Here is a 20,088-nt window from a genome sequence, read left to right as displayed (position 1 = left end):
GGATTGGGACCTGTTGGCACAGGTAGATGATTGTTTTCTTCTCTTCCTGTCTTGAGATCATTACCTGATTGTTTAACTGCTCCACACATCTTGTAGTTCCAGTTAATTCCTCATTCTGAAGTGTCCATATTCTGTTGTGGCTACCCACATATTGCTGCCCATCCCTCCTCTCCCCCCCCCCACCACCAAGTAGCTCAGTTTTCAGCTGGGGAGTACCTGTTACCAGTCAGCACATATCAATTTAAAAGTACCAGTCATGCATTTATTTTATTTATACCCCCTTTCTCCCCAGAGGGGATTGGAAGTGGCTTACTGTTATTCTCTCCTTCATTTTATCTCAACAAACCTAGGACAGGCTAGGTTGAGCACATATGCCTGGCATAAGGTCTCCCAGTAAACTACTGTGGCAGAGTGAAGATTCAAACCCACTTCTTCCAGATCCAAATCCAACATTTTAACCCCAACACCACAATGGCCCTGCTTGGGCAATTCTCAATCATAATTCTAAACATGGTATTTCAAGCAACTTGAGTTTAATGAAATTATCTAATAATATTCTCCAAGTCCTTTTCATGTGCTTCCTAACCAACTACCATGCAAATTAATTTCTTTTTTCAAAAACAGTTCTTTATGAAATGCTGTCAAATACTTCTGCTGATTTAATGGTGAGTCACCTTCATACCCTCTCATTTCTCCTTCTTCCTCCCCATAACAGAATCCTGTTGTCCTTTCCTCTTTAAGGGATCTTTCTGCACAGAAAGTAACCCAGAAAATATGCCAATGTTTAATTTGTACCAACAAAATAGTCAATTATTACAATTTATGCAGCAAAAAACCACTATTCCCATTTCTAATTTCCATTTCACTTGGATCTTGTAAGGATATACTGACACAACAGAGTTAACATAAACATTGATTTAATAGTCTTGGGGATGGGGGAGTTCTAGGGGATTTCAACATCCAGGTCTCCTTGTATTGTGCGGGTTAGGGCTCCACAGCTGCCACAATTACCCTAAGGCCGACTCAAATACATTTATGGCCAAACAAATTCAGACTGCCATATACTAGAATCTAGATCAGTGGTGGTGAACCTATGGCACTCCAGATGTTCGTAGACTACAATTCCCATCAGCCCCTGCCAGCATGGCCAATTGGCTGGCAGGGGCTGATGGGAATTGTAGTCCAGGAACATCTGGAGTGCTATAGGTTCACCACCATGGATCTAGATGATGAAGAAGAGTTTGAATTTATACCCTCCCCCTTTCTTTCTTTTAAGGAGACTACACCCCCACTGGCACTCAGATGAAAACAGGATGATCTGTGGATATGTGATTAGACTTTTCAGGCAATTCATTAGCTGAAAAGAACTGGAATCACAGAATCTTGTTTTTAAATTGGTCTGGCCGAAAAATCGTTGGATTCAGTGGAATTTCAGGCTGGCTTCGGCATATTCCCAGCTGACATGGCAAGCTTTCCTGCCGTGTAGTCATTGATTTTTGGAACAGGAACTGACCCAGATGGTTGGTTTTAACTCCCAAATGCCCTCAATGGAATAAACCACCTGCCTTTGAGAGTGAGAACTGTTAGACCTGGAACAGTTGGGATAATGGATAGACTGCAAGTGGCAGAATACTCAGGACAAATCTAATCAGCCAAAGACCATTTGACAGTTTGCCATATTGCCTGTCAGGCTGTTAAAAGACTTATACACCATCATGGAACCATTAGTAGCCCTCTATGACTTATTTATAAAATGTTTTTCCAATAAAGTCACCCACATGCCCTCTGAGAATTAAATGTGAGTTTTATTTATATTTACTGGAAAATTTGTACCCTGCTTTCCTGTGCTCAAGGTGGCATCCATAATGATAACAGTAATCTACAAAAATGCATCTGTACAAAACAAAACATATTAGAACACAGCAATGATTACATAATTAAAATGACGCAGAAGAATTGTTTCCTTGTTCTCCACCTGCAAATGAAAATCAGACACATTCGGTCTGAAAGACTCGTATTGACTTTTGATAAGGGGCATGTCATAATTTTCAAGTTTACCAGCAGTTCGAATGCTACATTTATTTCCATTTTCATGATCAAATACAAATACATAGAAACAATTTTGGATATTTCTAGACACCTATACAGAGCAGCACTAAAGATAAGGGGTTCTTTTAAAAAATTGCTCTTGACAAAGTGTAAATCAGAGCAGAAGCTAAGCCTGCCTATATCACAGGGGTACAATATGATCCTTAGCAGAATTATATCCTTCTAAATCAACTGAAGCCACTGGTTTTAGAAGGGCATATCTCTGCTCAGAACTCCCCTGCTAGTTTCAGTGATTCAAAAGCTTCAGGTATAATTGCACAGGAATTAATAATGAGGGCCACACACTTATGAAACACTAAATACCTTCAGTTCGGATTTCTTTCCGTTCACAGTACTGTTCATTTGTTCTAGACTGCTGAGCAACCTATTTATAGGAATAAGCATCTCAACAGACTTTCAAATTCAGGTGTTGGATGTGACTATGGTTTCTCATCACTGTCTACCCTTCCCAAGGCAAAACAGCAGTATATGTTTCATTCAAGGGAAGACTTGCATCACTTTTGCCAAGCCATGTAAGCACATTATCCCTAATTCATTGAGAACAAAATACAATTGCATTAATCTTTACTGTTTTGACTAATGACTATACCAAAGCCTTCCTTACACTGCTGTAAATGTTTGATTCAGAGCACAACACAAGTATTTTGAAGAGTCTTAACTACATCTCAGATTTTAATAGGATATACACGCAAATGAATATATAAAAATTTTAAAAATCCTAAGAATAAAGCTTTGGCACCCTACTCCACTGAAGCTAATCATGTTCTAATGAGAGCTTGCTCCATCCTGATACTGATACAGAGTTGTATGCATCAAAAGCAGAAAGTGAAGAAACTCAAATAGAACACTATGCAAGATCAGACATTACTAGAACAACATCTTAATGATTGAGAACAGATTTCATTGTGCTACACCAACAAAAGCAAATAACCTTGTTTGCAGCTGCAGATGAAATGTGGGGAGATGTTTTGTGTAAACTTCCACTCTACAAGTAAAGTTTTTTTTAAAAAATGACTACATGACTACAGACCTTTAATTATGTATCTTTGTAGGATTGGGTTTTCACATGCAGACTGAACCAAGTTACCAGAAGATACTGCCTGTCCTAGCAAAGAAGACCAAGTCAGAAGGATCCCATTTGAAATGGAGCTCAGTCATTGATACACAAGGAACTAAACTGAGCTAAGACTTCTAGTAAACTGAAATTATTGTGGCAAAGTTTTCTTCCCTTTTCCAAGCAAAGATGTTATTACTTTTCAAGGAACAGCTGCAAGCTTCTTTGTTTAGAATTTTGCCAGAGTTTGCACAGTAAAGCAATATATGCTGTTAAGTTTGCAATTTTTCTCAACCTAACCAGCTATAGAAATGTTAACGCCTTTAGAATATCGAAAACATCAAATTTTCCATGGAGTGTCTACAGAGCCACCATCTCTATTCAAGAGGTAGCAAAACAGTGTCTAATTCAAATAATCAGGAGTCCAACGTACACCATATATTTCCTATCGTCATTCTGCCTTATTTTGCAGTTACCATTCCAAGCCTGCAGCCAACATGACTTAACAAAGATGGCTACTTTTGGACTATAAAAATCAGTCAAGTGTTGCCATTTATCCTTCATTAGTAATTCTTCATTGATATTACTGCAATTTACTGATCAATGTATTCAATCACAAATTTAACTAACCAGGAACCGTTGAGGCAATTAAGACTTAGTCAACTACAGTTCTCGTTGGTTGCTAGCAAAGTATTACTAGAACTTATTAAAAATCTGTAGATTAAACAGGAGTACTTGAAAATATATAATTATTATACACAGAATAAATAAAAGGTTTTGGATCTTCCTCCCTTTATGGCTCCAGAGAAACCTAGAATACCCAGAACAATGAGCCCAGGGCCATTCCTGTTGCTGCTCCAGCAAGCATGCCAAGGGCAAGGTCTCCATCACTGTCCCGGTACCGTTCTCGAATAATGACATGGTTTGCAGGTGGTCCTAAAAAAAAAAGTTGGGGTGTAAATGAGTTGTACTAGAAAGAACTCTGTTCCTTTCCTAGTCATTTATGCACAAAGAATTTAAAGTCTCCTTAAAAGTAGAAGCTGAACATACACACTGGACTTCAACTTAACTAGAAAAAGTAGTATCTTGGGATTCTTACCAAAACTACACATCTGTAGAAATCTGAAAACGAGAAGTAACCCAGTTTTCTTGTTTATACCAAGTAGCCCTCCAATGAGATGAGGGTGAGGAAAGATGAGAATCATTGGACAGGTCAGACTGAAAACTGTGAAGCTGGGTCTACTGTTCAGCCAGTGGAAAACATCCTGCAAGCACCAGTGGTCAGGAAGTACTTTGGACCAAGAACTCTCTGAGAAGGCTGCAACTACAACAAAGTACCTTCAAACAGATTGCTTTCCAGCTAATCCAGGCTACTGGTAGTTAAAGTCCTGAGTATTTTTGCTCTACCTAATGCATTACGATGCACAGACCACAAGGAAGAGACATCCTTGCAGTAATCTCTTTATATTTTTATATTTTCTTCCACTACTTCCACCACAACATCATTGAACAATTGTATAAATATTTATTAGGCACCAAGATTTAATAACATGTTCAAAGCAATCATAAAGATTACAGATTTAATACCACTGTACATGTTTTTACCACCTTATAAACTGTTCAATGATGTTCTTGTAACAAGGAATATTTTGCTCTAAATTCAGATTACAATAATGAAAAGGGAGGGGAGAAGTTAATCATATAGAATATTAAGTTTTAAATACACAAGTTACATCAGAGAAAATAAATACCACAAGTTACCTTGGTTTGGATATTGGTAAGGAATGGCATATGTCTGTCCATTGGAAGTAAAGATGACCTGAGTCCCTGGAGGTGGATAAGCACCACTGTATTGTGGGTAGCCATAAACCTAAGGAAATTACAAACAAGGTGCATGTAACCAAACTTAACATAAGGAATTTTTCTTCTATGCGGTGCTACAAGTCATGATCTTATCTATTTTGACTGCATATCTATTTTAAGGAGCACACTTACACAATGTATAGTGATGTGATGTTGGATGAGACATGTTAACCACTTTACTAGAGCTAAGAATTATGGGCATGACACATAAACAGCACTATTCAAACAAACCAAAGATGCCAGTTAGCAGTTCATGAAGATGAAGCTGTTGACAAGCTTGACATAAAAGTAACATTATGAACTGCCAAGAGTCACAGGCTTAAAATTTGGTCTCCAATTTTACCTACCTCAGGTGATGGTGTGGCATAAGCTGTATATGGAGGGGGAGCTGAAGAAATTGTAGAGTCATCGCACATCACTTCAGAACCGAGATAGGCCTAGGTAGATTAACACACACAGGAAAGCAGTTATTTCCTCACAAAGTGGATAAACACCACACCAGGTAGTAGCCAGGACATAAGGAGCTATTCAATAAGAAACTGAAGATAAATCAGCATCTTTTTAGTACATTAACAGTGAAATCTTAAGGAAAGTACCTCCAGTCAAAGTCCATTAATTTCAATGGGTTTAGACTGGAGTAACTCTGCATAGAATTGTGCTGTGAGTGTCTCTCCTTCGCAAACAAGATGTCATTACTGATCATCAGTACTTAATATCCAAAGCTGAACAAACACAAGGCAAAGCCATCCAGTTTTACCATCTATTCCACGTCTGGAAGATCAGAAATCAGAAACATTTTAATCAGAAACATTTTAAATCCCATTCTTTCCCCAAAGAGCTCAGAATGGTATCCAAGTTTTTCTCCCTCAAATACCAAAAAGGAAACAGAACTGGAAAGCTGGGGAAGGAGCTACAGCACCAAGGAAAAAAACCCCAAAAGACTAAACAGAAAGTTCAAACCGAACAATGTTACTGGGAACTTAATAGCCCCATCTAAACGGGGCGGGGAAGTGCTTGTGGAAGCAATGCACCCTGCCACCAGCATGTTTGCCCTCTCTGGGCCCCTTACCCCAGCAAAGAGGTGAAATCACCAGTGTGCAGCCGCTGCCAGCCTCCCCTGGCATTGGAATGTGGCACTGGACAGCACAGCGGAGGAAATCCAGGGGAGGAGCCGACATCAGTCAGCTTCCTCCTGGCCATTCGCCAGGTTAAGCCGGCAGCAAGAATGGCTTTATGTGACCCTTAGAGGCTTCTTGGTGGCCGGGAGTTTGTTTTGCATGCCTCCCTGTGTCACTGGGAAGCCTCTTGGGGAGCGTCACGATGGTATGGTCATGGTGCCACAGTCACCCACCTCACCGTTTGGATGGGGCTGCCCATGGCAGATCTGTCCTGCTAATGGCGATGCTCTCCTTCGGTGCAATGAGCCTTCCATTGACTCTTGTATCATTAATTTACCACCATGGATTCCTGGTGTTCTAGTGTCCAATCTGCAACTTTCCCCTCCCTGTTTTCAAAACAACCTATTCACTTTGATCATATTCAAGGTTTTTTTCCTTGTTTATCATGCATAATTTTGGTTGGGTGATAATTACACTTTCTATCAGACAACAAAATTCATCTTAAGGACCAACCAAATACTGTGGGCTTAAGCTTTCTTGAATCAAAGCTCAGTCTGTCAGATAAGAAGACTTTTTGCCACATTACTGCTCTTCAGTGTCCCATACACAGATGATTTACAAGCATGGCTGGCAACCATTCAGTACTTTTCCCTGAGCAGCAAAGGGAGCATGACTGAGCTGTACCAACTTTCTGTGCCAGATTTATAGGATCAAGAAAGGCAGCTGAAATAGTTCTACTGATATAATGAAAAGCTCTGTGGCACAACGCTTCTTGAACACACCTGATCAAAGACATTTCAGCCCTACCTCACACTTTTTTGGATACAGGAAACAACATGATGTCAAGAGGTATGCACATGTACATGTACATGTGCAAAGCAGCGGTGGCGTAGTTGTTAAGAGCAGGTGTACTCTGATCTGGAGGAACCAGGTTTGATTCCCTGCTCTGCCATCTGCGCTGTGGAGTCTTATCTGGGGAATTCAGATTAGCCTGTTCGCTCTAAAACATGCCAGGTGGTGACCTTGGGCTAGCCACAGTTCTTCTGAGCTCTCTCAGCCCCACTGACCTCACAGGGTGTTTGTTGTGAGGGGGGAAGGGAAAGGAGTCTGTTAGCCCCTTTGAGTCTCCTGTAGGAGAGAAAGGGGGGATATAAATCCAACTATTCTTCTTCTACATGCCTAAGTGGGAGAAAATGCTATTACCTGGCTGCTTGTTAAGGAGCAATTGCCATTCTCCCCAGATACGTTAAGTGAGTAGCATGTGTAGAAAAGTAAGGAATCTATACTTTTATGTTCCATAAAAATGATGATCAACACAATCTTATGTGCTGAGTTACAAATGATATCTTCTTTGTTACTGAAGCAGTAAAAAAGGTTTTGGTTTGATAGGAAAGAAAGTATTGCATATACAACAAAAGCTTTTGCACCCAGCACTCATGGGAAATGGGGCTTGCCAATTTATCAAATGCACTGGATACTCAAGCTTATTTCTCTGTCCTATCCCCTAAGGAATTTTCAATAATCAAATCCTACCCCATTGGGAATGCCAGCATTTCCAGAAATTTCACATCTCTACTCACAACATAAATTTGACAAGTTGTTAGTGGGGAACCATTAGGAAAATCCCACTCTCTATAGCATAATTCTTTTCTGGGGTCAATAAGCAGCTTTCTGGTGTCCTAGCATTGTAGAACATTTGCCCTGACTGCGGAAAAGAGCAGGAAGCTACACCTAACCTTTTTTTTTAACCTCTTCCTCCCTGTGGTGAATGGGAGAATTTGGGAAAGGGGATTGGATGTGTAGAATGCTGCCCCCTTCTGAGCACAGAGATCCCTCAGGATTAGGACTAGAGGAAGTGTTTTTCCTCTCATCCAAAAGTAATTCCATCATGAGGATGTTTAGTTTCAAACTAGTCCGTTCCTCTACATACTTATGATCTTCCAGAGTGGTGACAGAGGGCAGACTAAGGTCTGGGAATGAGCACCACACAGCATGAATCCCTTGACTCTAAATATCCTGGACAAGATCAATCATCCTGTATGCAGGAGCTTGTGCAGGCTACTCTCCTTCTGCTAATGCTCAATGTTTCTCAGCACTGACACATCCTGAAGGGTGTAAACATGCTCAATGCTTGTCAGACTAGTTGCTGGGTGGGAGTGTTTTAAAAAAAATCCCTCAGCTATGCAGAAGTCTCTACCATTTCTGCAGATGGTCCCATTCAAAACAAATGCTCTATTCATAACAAATGCTAAAGTCCAGTGCATATCAGAAATAATACCAGGGCCTTGCAAGGAATCACAGGGGAAATATGATTTAAAAATCTTCATCCCCGCCAACTGTACAACGCTGAAACCTTGCAGAGGTCCAGTGTTGGATCAGTAGCTTCCAGCTCATCCAGTCTTGGAGCTCAGAAAACAAGTGCTATGGGCAAGAGGGTTGGGGTGGTGGTTGTGGAATGGGTTTCTCACACCATATTTCCTGCAGGCCAGGTAATGCTGGAATTGAAGGATATTATAAATGATAAAGAAGCTCTACCCTCTACACAGTTTTAAAGAGTTCTGGAGGTATGCGTGAGCAACTAGTTACAATAAGAGGAAGTGTGTCGACTCTAATCCTGATTTGTTACCCCCACTCCCAGAAGACTGCTTCAGTTTCAAAGTGACCACAGCCTGTAAAAATGTACAGCATCCTTACAGGTAGGGAGAATTAGGGGATGAACACTTCATAACATATATATTCCAGTCCTAATCCCAATAATTCCTCCTTCCTTCTCAATTTTCATGTTCATTTTTTAACTGTCATTCTATTGCCCTCGATACTTTATATGTCCTGGACAACAATTAATATTCAGGGTTTGATGAACTGGGCTAAAGGCTCTTCTTTTTTTAAAAAAATCACAAACTAATATTTTTCAGCATACCTTGGGATTCCTTCAAGTATGCAACATCAAAAAACAAACAAACCCTTCCTCTCTCTTAGGGTGGTTCCATGTCATCACTTTAATGATATGCATGGGACCATAAAGTTTATTAGAAGAAATAATGACAATGTATACAAAATCAAACTGCAAAGATTCCACCACATTCAAGTATGCTCAAGAAACAGAATCCAAGACCACACAAACAGGGTCCAACTCAAAACTCAGAGTACTGCTAGACAGGCAAAGCCCACTGAAACGTTTACATGCTCCCTGCAATATAAAAGAAAACACCTGCCCATCATAATGATGGACATGACATTTCAGGCCTATGCAGAACAGAATCTTGCCATCAATCCAGTATCAGAATTTAATATCTCAATTACAAAAAACAACTTTGGAAAGTGTAGTTTAAAAATATACACAGTAAGTAGTTGCACTGGAGACTGTCAATGCCTGTGTGCTGTATCTTATTGATGTCCTACTGAAAAAAAATATTATTTTCCCAAGTTTCTTTCTCCAAGAGCCTCTTGTGACAAGCTCTCCACCTGATCCAAATACATATAAGGGTTGGGGAACTCTAAAAAGAGACCCCATGGAATGAAGGGCAGCTACAAGAAGGGAAAGCGGACGACATCACACCCTCCTATCTCCTCTCCTCCATCATTCATTGGATAAAACATCAGTGATTGAACTTCTCAGCAACACACAGTTCTTGGTAAAACAAAAGGAAAACAAAAGAAAGGAACCTCAAAATAGCAAGTCTATTTAACAGCCCCTTACTGTCATCAGCTGGAGAAACATGCACAATTAATAGTGTTGAAAAAGGGAACTATTTTTAAGAATTCCCCTCTGTGCCACTTCTGTCACTCCCACACTTAAAAAGAGAGGAAGAGGAATGCAATCCCAGACTTTACCAACACCAGTTTCAAAAGGTATTTGTTCTGACAAACTGTCTTGAGCCTTTTTTTTCTTTTGCCTTTGTGCAAGCAGGGGATGGAACTGCTTTTATTTCATAGCATGTTGCCTGTCAAGATTCCTGCCATGCAACTCTGCCCAGGGCTATTTTTTGTTCTCTTTTTCTACTCCTATCATAGGCAGCCTACCACTCTTTTACAAAAGATGATATTATTGCACTACACTTTTCAGCTAACTTGCTCTGCAGTTTCCAAGCCCAAAGGGAGCAGAATGTGGTACTTTACTGTGTCAGGGGAAAATAGAGATATTCAAAATGTAACCAGCCTTCCTCTTGTAAAACAGACTCAGGTTCATACACAGGCTAAGCATAGATTATGTGTTCCTGAACCCATTTTTGAATGTTTAGGTTCCCTCCACTCAAGAGACTCTAACAAAAGCTCCCCAAATATTTTCCCCCACAGTTCAATGGCTGACTTTTGCCCAAGACTGATGTTCTACCTTCCAACTGAAAAAAAAAATCCCTGGTAACTCCCTGTAGGGCAGGTAACTTTCCAAAGTATCCCTCCCTTTTGGAATTTAAACTGTCCCTATTATCAAGATTAGCAACAAGTGCCACTAAATGCTGTTAGCACCATCAGAATCTTCTAGCGTGCTAGCATTAACTCCACTTGAGCTAAATGACAGATGCCCACAGATGTTCATTTTTATGGCCTGTCAGCACAGTGATGGATGATGTCAACCTCAGAACCAATCTCATCACCAGCTCAGCACATCCCCCAGGAGGCATAACACATCTGCCAGCCAGCACTGGTCAAGCATAACCCATCATGCTGCTTTTGAAAGATTTCTCTCCTGGAGCCAACCTAGAATTCAAGTCTTCTTTGCATGAGATAAAAGCACTATCCACCAAAAAGCACTTAACAGAGCAAAGGAAGTGAAAAGACTTACTTTCCTTGTCACCGTGAACAAAAATACATACCCCATTTGTTCTAGAGTCTTGGAGAGCAATTTTCCAAGCCCTAAAAGGAATGAATGAAGCCAAGGGGGAAAAGTTAAAAGCCATTCAAAAGCGTTTGAACTCACACAGCTAATTGTACATCAGATACCACACTGATAGGAAAAAAATAGTGGTAGCTTCTTACAAATATGAGCCTAGAAAGTTGTCTAGGGGAGAGGGAGAGCACATGCTTTGCACATGCAGAAAGTCCCTAAGTTCAGACCTTACACTGCCAGATAAAGGATCTACGGTAAGTTAGCTGGGAAACACCTTTCTGTACTTGGGATCCTGGAGAAGCGCTGCCAGTCTAATTAGACAATAATGAACCAGATGGACCATTATTTATATAACCCAAGCAACCACAGTTCACTTCTTTGTATCAAGGTGTGACAATAAAATTCTGAAGAGCTATACATCTTCAATATCTCAACAATCTATTTGAAGTTAGTAATTTAAGCGTGAACATCACAACCCCACATATTATATCCTCACAGGTCTACAAGGCTAAAAGCCTGTGTTTGTTAAAAGAGCTATTACAGAAGGCAGGGTCTTATACCTGCAGCCATAGCAACAAAATAGAAGGAGCCAAGCAGAGCCACAACCCTTGCTTGGACACTTACAAGCAGTCATCAGCACTTTCCGCACAGACGTTGAGCACCTTCCCATCACGACAGACAATCTGCAGCAAACAGTCTCTAGACTTCCCCTCAGGAGGCTGCAACCCTGGCCAAAAGGAAAGGCAAAGAGAGATACTTTAATTTCTGTGAAGAAGCTAATTGTTTAAGAGAGTGATCCTATACAAAATTACTCCAGTCTGAGCCCACTAATTTGAAGGATGGATTGTGGTGGATTGCACTGCAATTCAAGTAAATTCAGGTCCTCAAAAGAGCCTTCACTAAGGGAAGGAGGAAGAGCCTGTCAGCCAGCAGCTAAAGTGCAATCTATAGCTGGCAAATGTAGCCGGTATATCCAAGGCTAACTTTGCAAAGCAAAGTTCTTACCCACTACAGAATCAAGGGGCAAGGGCACGATGCATTTTCTAGGCATCTCAGAAGTGTTTTAAGTTTCCACATAAGGAAGTTTTCCTGACTACCATTCCATGCAGAACTTTAAATAGTTCCTTGCACAATGTACACCTCTTCTGAGCAGGGAGAAGGACTGGTCCACTGCTGTGCTGGGGCAGAATGCCACAGGGTTTTTTTCAGAGAATACAGTGACAGCTGCAGACTGAAGTGTTTCGCATTTGTACTCTCCACTAATCAAAAAGAAGGACAGAAACTAGTCACAAGTATCAGGCAATATCTTAAATATTGTTCAAACTCAAGGAACTTACAAGGGAGAGAAGAGAAAACAAAATGTAAAAGTTGTCCCCACAAAATCACTAACCTGAGCTGCAAATAATGCCATGGACCCTTCACAGGGGGAAAAAAACAAGCTACAAGTGGAATGCTCTATTTTTGAAAAGTTAAATTATCTGATCTTAGAGCAATATGAACTTAAGGATTTTTAAAGGGAATAAGAATTTCACAAATAACTTTCATATCCAAATTATCAGATGACTGTGAAATAAACACAACCTAGGAACATCCTGTTTTCAGGAAGACTGTAAAGTCCAATCAGTTCTTGATATCAAATTAACTGTAAACAGAAGATTCTAATCATATACACATATTATGCAGGCTAATTTTCATTACAGGCTAACCAAGTACAGCTAATCAACCTTTCAGCCCTGCAGTTAAGTACACGCTGTCCCATGATCAGCACAGACTGAATACCTGCACCACAGATGTTAAACTAGAATGTCTGACTCTCATGTTCTCTACCCCTTCCCCCACCAAAGTGATTAGATTATAAAAGAGATAAGATGAATTCTAATTACTTTTGGAAAACTAAGTAGAACAATTTTATAGAGGCCACCCATTAACCACCACAGAGGAACATTTTGTGGAAATGTATTGTCGAATGCTTTGTGGAAAGCTTGGGGATGTGTATGTCTTGAATAGCTTATTTTGGGGGAAGCTATCACAGCAAGTAGCCTTTGTTCTCTGGCATACGGGTGTGATTTATGGCATAAAGCTAAGCAGTGATTCTAGACAGAGGCAATAGTGGTTGCTTGTGGAGGAGAATTTAAAAAAGGACTCCAAAGCATGTCGTATTCACCTCTACATTCATTTCCCACTTTGATATTGATGCAATCAATTTTCATGTGAATTCTGTCTTCAAGATCCCGCCGATGGTGGTCATCATAAAAAAGTAAGAAACCATGTGACCACAGATCGAACCAGTTTTTCTTCCAACGCCGTAGTATAGTACCTGAGGGAATGAAAAAAACTATTTTGGCAACTACTGACAGGAAAATAGTTTCAATCTAGCATCAGGTTCAAAAACTCTTTCAGGCTTGGGATACGATCTCATAAGTGTTCAGGGGCTGATTTTTTAAACAATAATGCAATTTTCATTAAGAAGCACAAGGATAAGTTGTGAAACAGAAGCAACATAAATTACATCATTGTGTACTCAGTGATACTTCCTGATGTGCTAAGTGAGCAAACTGACAGCACAATCCAGATCCTGGAGGTGGCCAGGGATGGGTCTGCTCCTGTGCCGCCCCACTGCCTCCAGAGGGCTTTCAGGCAGCACAGGCAGGCAGAAGAAACAAACAGCCTCCCTGGCCACCCAAAAACCCTCCATGGGGAAATGAAGTTATGCCACCCTTATGTCTATCCTCCCCACCACCGGCATTTCTGGGGCAAAAGCCTCCGGGAATACCCTCAGTTGAACCAGCCTAGAAGTTAGGCTGACGCAACTCTGGAAGGAAGCAGCAACTGGAGGTGAGTCCTCTGGTCATCCCTATTTGCCCTCCTGGCTAGCTTAAGTGTCACTTATGCTAGCTAGGAGAGCAAATGCGTGGGCGCAGGCTGCCTGCTGTGGCTATTCTGCCCTCCCCCCAATCTGGATTGGGCGGCCCAATCTGTTGGATATCTAGAAATATTTCCTCAATCCTGTTTATGGCCACTACTTGCTTTATTCTCACTAATGATTTAAGATGTCAGGCAGAAAAGTATTACTTCTGAACAAACAGTGTAAGACTAGAGAACTCATATGTTAACTTTGCAGCAAAAATAAGGATTTTACCATAACCCGTAGTAATTTTTAAGAACCAGTCCAAATGAGAATCTAGTTTATGTTGTATTTTCTGACCCACACACTAACTTTAATATATATATATATATATAATCTGGAGGGAGGGAGGGAGGGAGGGAGGGAGGATGCTCCAATTTTATCAGTGAAACAGGGTAGGAGGAAGGGACATTTAACCTTCCCCCTACCACACTGTCTTTCGGCTCAAGTTTGCTAACCACTACCAGTCTCCTAATCACCCATGTATTTAATTTAATCCAATATTCAACTTATAACCTGCACTGTCTTCTCAACAGAAAACTTAGAGTGGTTTACAGCATACGCAAATATGTAACATCCAATTTGCCTAAAAACAGTACAAAAAAGGAAAGCAGTCAGAATCTGTTACTCACTTTGCCGAAGCAGCCAGCCACTTTTCACCAATGCCATAACCCAACTCTAGAAAGAAGAGAAAAGTGGAGATCCTTCAATAATAGTTTAACAGCAATTATTTAAAAGGGCTGCATCTTCAGATGTGCTGTTCCCTGAGCATGTGTGAAGTTTCTTCCCAAGGTGGGTGAAAGACGTATGGAGATCTGCCACAAGGTGGTTAAAGAAAGATGGAGATCTTCATAGAAGCATGTTAATGTATATTATAGGTAATCTCTCATTATAATCACACATTGGTCCTCCAGAGGCCCCATAAAACTTTACAGCTGATGCACTCAGAAGCCACCAGAGTCCAGATATGTAGCCTTAAGGAAATCACAACACATAGGACTCATCTATTTGGAAACAGCAAGCAAGTTACCAGTCACCAAAACAGACCATATTATAAAATAAGCATATGCAACTGGAATAAATTCCTTTTCAGTTACTAAGTTTTCCTCTTAATGGCTGCTACAACACACCTACACTGCTCACTGGATGGGGTTCTTAAAAACACAAAAGCTGTATTTTGGTAAGAATCTGACAATGCTACAGCTTGCCCAGATACTTGAATTACTACCGCCACTTTTTGCAGAGATTGGCTTGTTAAATACAGGCTGAAATGTGCAACCTAGCAATAACATGTGTGCATTGTTTGATCAAAGGCCAATCCTGTATCCATGTACTTAGAAGTAAACTCTCTTTCAAGATTGGAAGAGCGCACAAGACTGCAGCCACAATGAGTACGGGGGGGGGGGGGGGGGATCAATTGGTAAACATTAACAAACGTCAGCCAACGGAAGCCAGAGGAAAGTGTATGCGATATCAGTGAAGTACTGACCACACATGTGGGATTAGGACTACAGTTTTAAGAATGCCAGGAATCAAGTGCCATCAAACTCAACAGTACTTACAGCAAAGTAAATACCGTATGTATACTTCAAAATGATGTTTTCTCTCTGTTAAGCATATCACAGCTTCTTTTTGCCAAATACCTAAACATAGCCCTAAAAACACAGTATTGGTTATTTTCTACATACATTTATTTGGTCAGAGAATTGAAGCCTTGATCTTCTCTTCCCATATCTGATTTTCAAAATGCACATATGAAGCTGCCCTAGGCCATACAGCATAATCATAGTCTCAGATAGGAATCTTTCCTAGGCCTGCTTAGCAGAGATGCTTTTAACTGGAAATGGTGGGGATTGAAGTTGGGACTTTCTGTACAGAAAACACATGCTTTAGCACTCAGCTGTTGAGCCATCTTACAACTTCCCATCTTTAAGCACAGGACACAACGTTTTTAAGAGATGGATGAAGTAGGCTCTTCATCAGAAAAAAGAGGAAATTAGCAAGTTTGGGCAGACTTCTGCAACTGGACCATACCAGAGCTTGAAAAGTCAAAAGAACAATGCTCTTGAAACTGTTTTATAGACAGGAAGACATGCACACAAAACATACTGCACAATCCATAACCTTGAAGAGGAAATGACAGTATTCAAACTGAACAACCCACACATTCCTTCCAGCTATTCCAGCCTGTGTCATCAGGTTGCATTTTTCCCCACAAATCACAAATAGCTGGTAATTTCCCACCATTACCAACCAGTTTGAACCCTAACCTGAGAAACTATTCTAATTCCACAGCTCTTCAGATAATTTTCCTAAGTTAGATTCTATTGATATTTCATTTGGATATGCTCTGGTCCAACAAATTTATACAACAAAACTTTCAAACACAGTTTAAGTGTTGCACTTTGGTTTTTAACAAGAGTAAAACAATATTACTACCATCTGAAAATGAACGAAAAAGAAACAGAAGTTGAATTACACTCTGCTAATAAGGCTATGGGTCTTTTGTTTTCCTTGCAAGTATCCTGTGTCTTTAACAAGTGCATAACAAGGAGAAATTTCTCAAGTGAATCTCATCTCCCCTATATTTCTGCCAGACATACTGTTGTTAAAAGTCCATCAGACATCTTGACTTTACTTTCATTCTAGAATTCTAGAACTAGTTCACCTTAACACTAGCTATCCAATACTACAGAGAAACTAATAGGAAAAGTTTAGTCTGGAGAAGAGAAGGTGAAGGGGTGACATGAAAGGCATGTTTACATATGTGAAGGGATGTTATGTTGAAGATGGTCAGAGCGAGACGGAGCAAGCCTGCTTCAGAGACTAGGACAAGGAGTAATGGATTCAAAATACAGGAAAAGAGATTCCCTATAAACGTTAGGAAGAACTTTCTGACAGTAAGGGCTGTTCAACAGGGGAATATCTCAGAGGGTGATGGAGTTCCCTTCCTTGGAGGTTTTTAAACAGAGGCTGAACAGCCATCTGTCAAGGGAGCTTTGGTTGTGCATTCTAGCATGGCAGGGGGTTGGACTTGGCGGCCCTTGTAGTCTCTTCCAACTCCATGACCCCTCCCCCATCTTGAACAATTGCTAGGTATTTCCTCCTCGCTACAGCTATTCTCTGTCTTAACAAAACATTGCACTCCTCATTTACATTAACTAGCTTAATGTAACTAGTATTTTTAATTGACTAAATATGATCATTATATCCTCTACTTCAAGCTGGAATCACATTTTGTTCTTTAAGACGTCACGAAATTGCTATGTATTTACAAAAAAATTAGGTTCACGGAATGAGCCACTTAAGCGATCTTCTCTTCATCACCCTCTTCGCCTCCAATTGCGGGAAGGAACATAAATAGAGCAAATGGGAGGCGAAGGCAGCGATTTAGACTCGAAGCAGTTGCGGCAGTCCCAGGGATTACAAAACACCACGGCGCGACCTTACTGGATTTGACCCTTTCTCGTCTAGACAAGATGCAACCAGAGGGCAGCAGCCTTCCCCCACCTTCAACAACGCTCTCCAGTCTACTCAAGAGTAATAGAAAACACACCGGCTTCTACTTCCAACTGACCTGGAAATCACAGGCGACTCTAACCCAGGCAAACCAATCCCTAGCCACTTTCCATCCAAAGCAAAAATGCAGACAAGGAAAGTCCCTATTTTCGCCTACCTATTTCGCTTTGCAAAAGACTTACAAGAGCCAACGAATCCTGCTCTTCGCCTTGTTACTTCCAAGACAAAAATCACACACTCCTGTCTCCCAGCTTTCTGACGTCAGCTCTGTCCTATGATCAATTGCGTCAGTCAATGCAACTGCACATGCTCAAAGGGCTGGATGGGAGTTGTAGTTTTTGCAAGCAGAAGAACGTTATGCGGACGAAAAAATTCATATGGGCTCTTGGTGAAGGACAGTACTTCCTGGTTCGATTTCCAATCCCCAGGTGGAGCCTGAAGATTTCGCAGAATTACACGTGGTCTCCAAATTGCAAATATTAGTTCCCCTTAAGGAATTAATTACTTTGGAAGGTAGACTCTAAAAATTAGACCTTGCTGAGGTCCCTGCTCTTCTTAAACCCTGCGCGCCCCAGTGCTTTTATGCGAGAGCATGACTGCGGCTTTGTTTTCAGGGAAAGGAAGGGGGTGAAGAAAAGCGTCTCCAATCAGGTTATTTAAATTACAGTATAACTTTGCCAGATTTTGAGAAGACTCTTGACCTGTTTAATCTCCATGTTTGAAAAGATTATAATCTTGCCTGTTAAGATTGCCAGATCTTCCCTGTTCACCGGCAGCAGGGGAGGGTTGCCAGATGCAGGTTAGAAAACTCCTGGAGATTTGGGAATGGAGCTGGGGGAGGACAATGCCACGGAGTCCACCCTCCCTTTTTTTCCAGGTGAACTGATCTCTCTAGTTTCCAGATGCACTATAATTCCAAGGCATCTCCAGGTCCCACCTGGAAGCTGGAACCTCTCCTGCTCCTCTACTCAGTCTCTAACCTTTGTTATGGCCAACTAAGCACTTATGGTGGTCAGTTGCCTCGCACATCAGGTTCTCAGCAGCAGAATGTTCATACATAGTTCCAGGGAAGCCCCATACAAGTCATTAAATGTCTATAAGTAAGAGCTGCCTCAGTGGTATGTCTCTCCCAAGAGGTGCATCCCTCTATGTAGGAACCCCCAAGGGGCAGAAGGAAAGCTAAGGAAACTTTAAGGGCATGTGTAGAACTTTGTGTTGTTTGATGTTACTACAGAACATTAGTTATGACTGTCCTTTGGTCTCCTAGCTTTTTGCAGGCAGCCATCTAATACAGGTAAAGGCCAGATTCCCAGTGCTATGCCAACCACATGATCAACAGCTCGGCGCGCAATGTAAAACTAGGCTGTTTGCTGCAGGGTTGCCAGCTCCAGTATTCTAGCTCAGCTCCAGCCCACTGTATGCTGCTTAACAGTTGTTTGACCTGCATGATACAAAGAGTTCCTACAGTCTGTCATTGCAGTTTTGAGAAGCTCAGAGCCCTCACCAGAATTTGATAGTGTTTGATTGGAATTCCATAGGCAGGGATTAATTTTCAATCTTTGTTCCTGATGAACATTTTGCATTTGTACAAGAGTAGAAGAGTAGCTGTTTGGCAGAAGTGAAAGTAATGTGTTTCCACAGTTCATAATAGTCCCGAATTCTCTGAAAGCATTAGTCTTTTTTGAGCACCACCATCATTGTTCTGTGCACTATATGAAACATTGAACTTTGAAAGAGAGCATTTATAATGCCTTGAATGTCTATCAGCAAGACTTGCCTTTTCTATAGCAGCGCCTGCCATTTTCTTCCCCATTCAGGAGCCTCTGTGCTGCCACCATCATTTTAAGAATGTTTCCAATATTTTTTCTGTTTGTAGCTTGTCCAGTGGGCATTTCTATGTAAAACTTAGAATTATAAAATTTGTTTATCCTGGCAATCCTGTGCATGTGTGGTTTGTTTTTTTGTTTTAAAATAGCAATATTTGAAGCTTTGCAGATCATACATTAGAGTAGCAACCGGTTGGAGGACTGGTCTACCTCCCATTCAGAAGCATTGGGTAGATCTGGCCATTTTGATGATGACTGTACTTAAAAGAGACATGTCAAAAGACTTGGATAATTAGGGATATGAGAACAAAATGTTGTATATGGATCATATTTTGATTTGGAATTTTCAACAGAATTTAAGAGACTGCAAGTTTGAACCTGAATAGATGTTAAGCAAGTTTCACATTTTTAAAACTGTAATGATGAATATTAATTTAATAGAAATAAAAAAAATACCCACCCATTTCTCCTTTTCATCTAATCCAATGGATGCTCTGGATGTTCTGAGCAACAACTGACATTCCATACAGATGGAGATATTGTGGGTGGACTCACTGGGTCATGAAGGTAGTATTCAACCAGTTTTGTATAAGGTTGCACTCCCCAGGAAAAAACATGTTTGCAGTTTGGGGTGCTTCTAGAAATAGCTTTGCTCAGGTGGTGTAGTATGGAATGTGTTTCATCAACTACATCTGTATCCCCTTCTAGGAAAAGGCGACCTGATCACAATTATGCATGCCCTATTTCTATCCATGCTTGATTACTGTAATCCATTCTGTGTGGAGCTGTCACTGAAATATGTTCAGATACTTCAGCTAGTTTAGAAATCAATGATCAGAGTGGGGTTTTTTTAAGTGGGATGTGTC

General features: G+C 40.8%; 1 protein-coding gene across 2 annotated transcripts; it reads right to left on the bottom strand.

Annotated features, from left to right (window-relative positions):
• Positions 1 to 1,786: 1,786 nt before the first annotated feature.
• Positions 1,787 to 17,672, bottom strand: PLEKHB2 (pleckstrin homology domain containing B2). Of its 2 annotated transcripts, none has more exons than XM_048505771.1 (8): positions 17,554 to 17,672; positions 14,510 to 14,555; positions 13,137 to 13,289; positions 11,597 to 11,699; positions 10,959 to 10,998; positions 5,374 to 5,463; positions 4,925 to 5,033; positions 1,787 to 4,099 (listed from the first exon to the last, which is right to left on the bottom strand). In XM_048505771.1, the coding sequence occupies exons 2-8, from the start codon at positions 14,544 to 14,546 to the stop codon at positions 3,975 to 3,977; spliced, it is 657 nt and encodes a 218-aa protein (XP_048361728.1). In that variant the 5' UTR covers positions 14,547 to 14,555; positions 17,554 to 17,672; the 3' UTR covers positions 1,787 to 3,974. The 2 variants fall into 2 exon arrangements, with proteins under 2 accessions (XP_048361728.1, XP_048361729.1); XM_048505772.1 differs by having other exon boundaries at positions 17,579 to 17,669.
• Between the last annotated feature and the right edge of the window lie 2,416 nt (positions 17,673 to 20,088).

The sequence above is a fragment of the Sphaerodactylus townsendi genome, linkage group LG08 (genome assembly GCF_021028975.2).
Source record: "Sphaerodactylus townsendi isolate TG3544 linkage group LG08, MPM_Stown_v2.3, whole genome shotgun sequence".
Lineage (NCBI taxonomy): Eukaryota > Metazoa > Chordata > Lepidosauria > Squamata > Sphaerodactylidae > Sphaerodactylus > Sphaerodactylus townsendi.
This window is presented reverse-complemented; position numbering and strand designations above follow the sequence as displayed.

What these genes read in the sequence shown, in the direction of transcription:
- PLEKHB2 (XM_048505771.1), bottom strand. Translation starts at nt 14,546, where the DNA reads ATGGCATTGGTGAAAAGTGGCTGGCTGCTTCGGCAAA. An exon ending in ATGCCACACCATCACCTGAG is followed by an intron (nt 5,034 to 5,373) that starts GTAGGTAAAATT and finishes TAATTTCCTTAG; the next exon opens with GTTTATGGCTACCCACAATA. An exon ending in TTACCAATATCCAAACCAAG is followed by an intron (nt 4,100 to 4,924) that starts GTAACTTGTGGT and finishes TTTTTTTTTTAG; the next exon opens with GACCACCTGCAAACCATGTC.